Source organism: Astatotilapia calliptera, unplaced genomic scaffold (assembly GCF_900246225.1).
Source record: "Astatotilapia calliptera unplaced genomic scaffold, fAstCal1.2 U_scaffold_68, whole genome shotgun sequence".
In the NCBI taxonomy this organism is placed as follows: domain Eukaryota; kingdom Metazoa; phylum Chordata; class Actinopteri; order Cichliformes; family Cichlidae; genus Astatotilapia; species Astatotilapia calliptera.
The window spans coordinates 45,620-52,500 of NW_020535809.1; the positions used below are offsets into that span (position 1 = coordinate 45,620).

Sequence of the window (6,881 nt, forward strand, 5' to 3'; positions counted from 1 at the left end):
TATTTGAATTTCATTAATCTTTAGTATTGTAGCACCTAATTTAACCATAACTGTGATTTATCTTCATTCTGTATGGGTTTAATTATGATATATGCTGTAAATAAGGCATACGCATAGAAAAATACAAATAAAAATTCTGAAAATAAAAGGTTTGGGGCAATGTTTTGTGAATTTCTTCCTTCTCTTCACTTTCTTTGGTTTTAACTGCCAATAAATCCAAATGGTCCACAGTAATTTTAATTCTAAAAGAATCATTTTTCTCTGCACTTCATAGAGCACATATGTTTGTGATCAGCACCATGTTGGTCTGGACCAGCCTTTAAAATATCCATTAGATAACCCAGCTGGTAAAGTCATGGAAAATTGATTAGTAGATAAAAGGCTTGAAAAGTGGGCTTCCTGGTCATCGTCTCTGGGTGTGACCTGCACTTAGCACACTAAAGGAGGAGTGGCTGCTGATTAAAACTGCCAGTGGAGAACAATTGGCAGTTTCAAGCTCAAAGATTAAGAGAACTACAGACTCGGCCACTTCTGGCCTTCACTAACTTTTTTCCACCCTGTGGTAAAGTTGTTTTTGATTCATCCAATGGCTCAAAAATTCATCCTCCTGTCTGTCATTTGGCTTGTTGTAGCCATTTTTGGTAAGTAGCCTGATTTTATTGCAACAACTTTAAAATCCTTATTTTTGTCAGTTTGATAGTGTATGATAGAGTGACAGGGTAGAGCACATGTTAACAAATTAAAACATCAGATAAACTTTAGAGGTGAAATATTCATTTTAATATAGTTGTTTTTTTAATTTATTTAATTAAGCTTTCAGTTTAATTCAGTCTAAACTGTTATGCACACAGGTGGAGCTTTAATAGGCTTTATGTAAATAGTAGATAAATGGATTATGTTATTTAAGACTTTGCAGTCATTCCTGATCCAAGATTACAGCTGTAACAGCAAAATGGAGAGCTAGCCATGACGTAAGACTGCCTGGATAAATGTCCTCCAATCAAAATATCTCAAATTAGCTTGAATATGAGAATATCATTTTCATGATTAACAGTTACTAGTTCCTTTCCCCTTTTGTTTTGCTTCCATACAAATTCTATACACTTGTCCAGTACTCATATGTTTTTAATAATGGTCTAACTTGCACATCTTCCTTTGCAACCATTGTGTATCTGGGCTGGTTTAGCACATATATAAGCAAATTTGACCAGTGTGTTCATGTCAACAGTCTGACATTAATTGCCATTTTATTATTTTATGACCCTGTTGTTATACCACATCCTTCTGGCAAGGCCACGATCAAGGAAGTCTCTTTGTTCACTTCAGATCCTGCAAACTGTTTGATGCTTTACATGTCTGAATCCTAAATGATGGTTGAGTGAACTTTATGTTTTCCATGCAGAGTCTGTGTCACTGCTGGTGCTCTCTTACTGAGACTGAGAAAGGACCCTACTTAGCTCTTTGTTTGATGTCTTGCATCATTAAACATAGACTATATGATCCTGCTTTAATAACTTTGATATAATTTTTTTCTCTGGCTTGCTTCCTGGGTATCAAATTTCAAAGTTGTGAACAAAGGTAATCATATACTAACTACTGCGTTTTAACACAACTATTAGCCTCTTCAACAAGAGCAGAAGATCCTGAAATTTCAGGTTCAGGAGACGATGCAACTACTGCAAAACCAGACGATGCAACTACTGCAACACCAACGACTTTATTTAAAGGTAATTTGATACCTCTGGATCCAAATGTTCACATGATATATTGCTCATACAGTGATTCAGATGTGTGTGTGTGTGTGTGTGTGTGTGTGTGTGTGTGTGTGTGTGTGTGTGTGTGTGTGTGTGTGTGTGTGTGTGTGTGTGTGCTCGCACTTGTTTTGTTTCTCACTTTGAAGATCCCTGCAACCCAAATCCCTGTGGCACTGGAAGCACCTGTGAGGTCCGTTATAACAACATATATATATGCTTGTGCCTGGCTGGTGATTCCTACAACAATGATTCAAACAGTTGTGAACGTTGTAAGTATTTGTTTGTGTGCCGCTATGAAGATTTTACTTTATTTAACAGTGACATGAATGAAGATTATATAGCAGTATATAACACTACGTGGGCTGGAGGAAGATTAGTAGATCACTGAAGGACAGGTCATTCAAAACAATATGTACCTCTTGAACTAGCTATCTCCTAATCAGTTTAGTCCAGGGGTGCCCAATCCCAGTCCTCGAGAGCTACCGTCCTGCAGCTTTTAGATGCATCCCTACTCCAACACAGCTGAATCAAATGGTTTGATTACCTCTTCAGCATGCCATCGTGTTTGGCAAAGGCCTGATAACAAGCCATTCATTTGATTCAGCTGTGTTGGAGTAGGGATGCATCTAAAAGCTGCAGGATAGTAGCTCTCGAGGACTGGGATTGGGCAGCCCTGATTTAGTCGGACATAAACAGTAAGTGAGTAATGTTGACTGTTAGCCTGGCTTAGCCAACTTAATGCAATCTGTGAAATACATTTTAATGTTAACATTTTAGATTTGGTTTACTTTATCCATGCAAAAATAAAGTGTAAGAATGACAAATTGGATTTTGTTTTTTTTGTTTTTCTGGGGTTTATGTCTGGGACTAACCCAGCTAGCCTCCTGTCTTAATCTTAGTTAAGTACCTGCTAGTTGTAGCTTGATATTTAACAGACAGACACTGTATGAGACTGGCATCAATCTCCCTCCTTTCAGCAAGAAAATGAGAGATATAAAATATCATTTTATTAGATTTTCACTTTCTTCTGATATTTTCTTGTTTTCAGCCAAAGTCTTCCCTGGAAATCTTCAAGTGAAAAAACCATTTAAAGATGAAATGACAAACACCACATCAAAGGAATTTATAGAAACTGCTAATGAAATCATTGCTGAGGTAAGTAATTAGGTAGTATTCTCTATCAATAAATGTGTCTTTATGGACATTTTTTGAAAATGCACTTGACATTACAAGTTATACTAAAAACAATTTCATCAGTTATTTAATCAATCTTAATAGTCATACTGAGCAAAACATATTTTCTTTTGAAAACACAGCTGGATGAAGTTTATAACGAGATGAACGGTTACTCCAAATCTATAGTGCTGAAACTCCTGTAAGTCTCAGACTGACAACAGCTTTTACTATAAAATCTTTCAGCCTGTTTCACATCAATGTACATTAACATGTTATTATACTGCACAAATAAATGATGCAATCATCACTAAATGTGATTTCTGTCTTTACAGTCCAAGAACCACTCGTGTGTCAAGGGCAAGCTCAGAGGTCATTGCATCAGTACAGATCATCTTCGAGGCCAGTTCTGAAATCACAGATGATCAAGTTGTACAAACTTTAAAAGCGTGTATGAACTGTAGCGTGATTGACAACACATTTAACAGTAAGTTTGTTACCTGTACTCTAGCACTGTCACGGTTCTGAATCATTTTGACCCAGCTTTTTCTGTTATATTTTGGTGTTTTTCTAGATTATGTTCATTATATTTATGTTCTGAATCTTGAGTTGTGCTGGTCTGATTTTGTATTACGGGTTATATTTTCTGTCAAGTCCGTGTCTTAGTAAAGTATTTCTTGTTTCCTGTTTTACATGTTCATGTCTGATGTCAGTGTGCTCAGTTTTACTTCTCCCCTGTCTCGTTAGCCTAATTTCTCGCAGCTGTGTCCCCCTCCTGTTTCCCATTCCCTGATTACTCCCCTGTGTATACAAGCCCTGTGTTGGCCTTTGCTCTCTCGCGTGTTGTACCCTCAACATGCTGTGTGTTTGTCATGGTCAGTCCTCTAGCGCCTCTGTTGTGAGTCTTGGTTTTGTTTTGCTTTTTTGAGTATTACTTTATGAGGAACTTTTGCCAGCAATAAAGCTGCGTTTTGAGTTCCAGTCCCGTTTTGAGAGTCCTGCATTTTGGGTCCTTTTTCCTGCCTGCCTGCCACACAACACAGCCATGACAAGCACATTGTTTTATGTCGATATGTATCTAGAATAAAACTCACAGTAGGAATAGATTTGTTTTCAGAAAGAATATAATTGACAAGATGTGTTTCAGAATCCTTTGTACTAAATCTACACTTCTGTCTAAATGAAACTATTTCCACCATCTGTCAAAGATAATTTAGTTGTAATAAAAATATAATGGATGTCACAATCAGGGCAGCTGCTGCCATTGCATGTATTGTAATCTTTATTTATATTTCGGTGATTTATGATGTTCTGATGATCATGATATTTTGAAGATGAAGTCATGCTGTTAATTTCAGTCCAGGGTTCATTTCATGGCATATTAGTGATTCATTTATTTTACTGTTGTACATGTTGCGAAACATGTCCTTGAGTACTGAGGCTTTTTTTCTCTCCGTCATTTAAAGTTACAAACCTGTGTGATGACACTCCCTGTGATGAACACTCCACAAACTGCAAATCAGGCGATGGAACTTTCAGCTGTATTTGTAACATAGGCTACATGCAAACAGACTACAGTACTAGAATGTGCATTGGTAAGACAATTTCCTGAGCAAAGTAAGTGGTGTGTGTGTCTGTGTGTGTCTTATGTAAGCAAACGACAAAGTGTCTCAATTTTTCTTTTTTACAGCTTGTCCCTTTGGGAAAGAATTGAAGGATAATGAGTGCGTGACGTAAGTACTCCTTCCCCTCCTGTATGTCCTCTGTTGATGTAAGGTTGCTTTTAAATATAAATCTTAAAATCAACCTTCTTCTTGTCTTGCAGATGCTCGTTTGGTTATTCTGGTTTTAACTGCTCAGAAAGTGAGTATACTGCATGTTTTTAAAGTGAAAGCAGAAGCATGGTTACTTAATGACAGCTATTTAAAGAAAAAACTCACAAGATAAAATATAACACATGATACAATAGGTAGAAAGGTTATTCAAAAGCTGGAAAATGCGATAAAAGTTTATGTCCTATTCATTGTGTTTTATTAGACTGGCAGCTCATTCTGGTAATTGTGGGCTCTGTGCTTGGAGGACTGCTGCTCATAGCCATCATCCTTCTACCAGTAGTAGCTACCCAGTAAGTTTCTTACCAATAACAATAACATCTTTCATTTGCCCCCATAAATGTGAGAAAGTGTTTTTCCTCATTTTGATTTAGGCTTTATTTTAGATGCAAATGCAATTAAAATCAAGAGAATTTGTTCATGTCTGACAGACACAATAGTGAATTCAAATATTATTTTACTGCTGTGATTTCAGAAAATTAAACATAAGCTTCAAGAAGAGCAAAAGTGCAGAAATGGAAAAACCCTACACTAACCCGAGTTCTGCCGCACAACCGATGGCTAGCAACAAGTTGGGCCACAGCCAGGGAGTCTCATTTAACAGGTCAGGCAATGGCAATTCAGGTTTTCAGAATGGTGGGGCGCCTGTGTTCCCACGAGCTGCCACCACCACCAACAGCTGGGACAACAGGACCAACCTGGAGATGAAACCAAGCAATGGCCGACAAAACTTTGGACATATTAACAGTGGTTCGGTGAGTATGTCTCTGTGTGTATAGAGAAGAAATACCCTCATCAGGCTTTTTGGTTTCTTAGTGTTTGGCATTAAATTCACTCTCTCTTTTTTTCCTCTATAGCGGTTATATGATGAATCATACGATCAGGCTCAATCTCAGAACAACTCTTATGCCCAGAATCAACCTACAATGAACCCGTATACTCAGAACCAAGGCCAGAGCAACCCGTACTACACACACGATGATGGAAGACGCTACTAGTAGTACAAAATCAGAAAGGCTCACTATACAATGACAGGTTTATGTTTTTAAATGTATTTTATAATTACTGTATGTAATGAACCTTATTGAATCTTATGTATCTGACTACAGTACAAACTGATCGTGACTACTTTATATCAAGTTGGTGGCATGATTTTGAGGATTAGTCTCATTTTTTTTTTAATCTGTTTTGGTTCATTGAAGTATGAATTACTGAAGAGTTGTCTATTCAAACTGAATGAGAAACCTGGACGTTCATGTCCAAATATAATGCGATAATGAGGAGCTGCTTAATATTGTTGTGTTATACGATTAATGCTTCCTTCATGTATGAATTCACAATTTCTTTTTTTCATGTAAAAATTTTTTGTAATGAACTGAAATTTGATGTTTAATTCAGTTTTTGTGAATGACACGAGTTTCTTCTAATAAAATTATAAGAACCTGTTGCACATGTGTGTGCGTGTGTGTCAAAGATGTAGCCTTTTTGTCAAATCTGGTCACTTCCAATTACAACAAGGATATCGGTATCCAGTAAGGGTCAATCCCAGGAAGAGCAAAGATACTGCGAAGGGCCCTCAAGCTCTGAGCCTAAAGAATAGACTGTCCACAGTGTGAAAGGGGAATTTATTTAAATATTAAATTAAATATTTCTTTAAATATTTAATATTTATTAAAATTACATGCATACATGTACATTTCATACATACACACACACATGTATGTATGTATGTATATATGTATGTATGTATATATGTATGTATGTATGTATGTATGAAAAAAAAAACACCCAGCACGCCCCTGCGGGCGGTTTATCCTTCAAGCTCGGGTCCTCTACCAGAGGCCTGGGAGCTTGAGGGTCCTGCGCAGTATCTTAGCTGTTCCCAGGACTGCGCTCTTCTGGACAGAGATCTCCGATGTTGTTCCCGGGATCTGCTGGAGCCACTCGCCTAGCTTGGGAGTCACCGCACCTAGTGCTCCGATTACCACGGGGACCACCGTTACCTTCACCCTCCACATCCTCTCCAGCTCTTCTCTGAGCCCTTGGTATTTCTCCAGCTTCTCGTGTTCCTTCTTCCTGATATTGCTGTCATTCGGAACCGCTACATCGATCACTACGGCCG

General features: G+C 37.7%; 1 protein-coding gene across 4 annotated transcripts; it reads left to right on the forward strand.

Moving 5' to 3' along the window:
- Positions 1–406: 406 nt before the first annotated feature.
- Positions 407–6,064, forward strand: LOC113018357 (mucin-13-like). Of its 4 annotated transcripts, XM_026161419.1 has the most exons (12): positions 407–641; positions 1,620–1,727; positions 1,901–2,023; positions 2,803–2,909; positions 3,071–3,129; positions 3,263–3,414; positions 4,394–4,522; positions 4,618–4,660; positions 4,753–4,790; positions 4,965–5,052; positions 5,235–5,514; positions 5,617–6,064. In XM_026161419.1, exons 1-12 carry the CDS (start codon positions 587–589, stop codon positions 5,755–5,757), a joined length of 1,323 nt encoding a protein of 440 aa, XP_026017204.1. In that variant the 5' UTR covers positions 407–586; the 3' UTR covers positions 5,758–6,064. The 4 variants fall into 4 exon arrangements, with proteins under 4 accessions (XP_026017204.1, XP_026017206.1, XP_026017205.1 ...); XM_026161421.1 differs by lacking the exons at positions 407–641; positions 1,620–1,727; positions 1,901–2,023 and adding an exon at positions 2,380–2,453; XM_026161420.1 differs by lacking the exons at positions 407–641; positions 1,620–1,727; positions 1,901–2,023 and adding an exon at positions 2,380–2,449.
- The last annotated feature ends 817 nt before the right edge of the window (positions 6,065–6,881 follow it).

Excerpts from the sequence above, each read along its gene's own strand:
- LOC113018357 (XM_026161419.1), top strand. The coding sequence starts at position 587 with ATGGCTCAAAAATTCATCCTCCTGTCTGTCATTTGGCTTGTTGTAGCC. Across the intron at positions 642-1,619 it reads GCTTGTTGTAGCCATTTTTG|CCTCTTCAACAAGAGCAGAA; the intron begins GTAAGTAGCCTG and ends CACAACTATTAG. Across the intron at positions 3,415-4,393 it reads GATTGACAACACATTTAACA|TTACAAACCTGTGTGATGAC; the intron begins GTAAGTTTGTTA and ends CGTCATTTAAAG.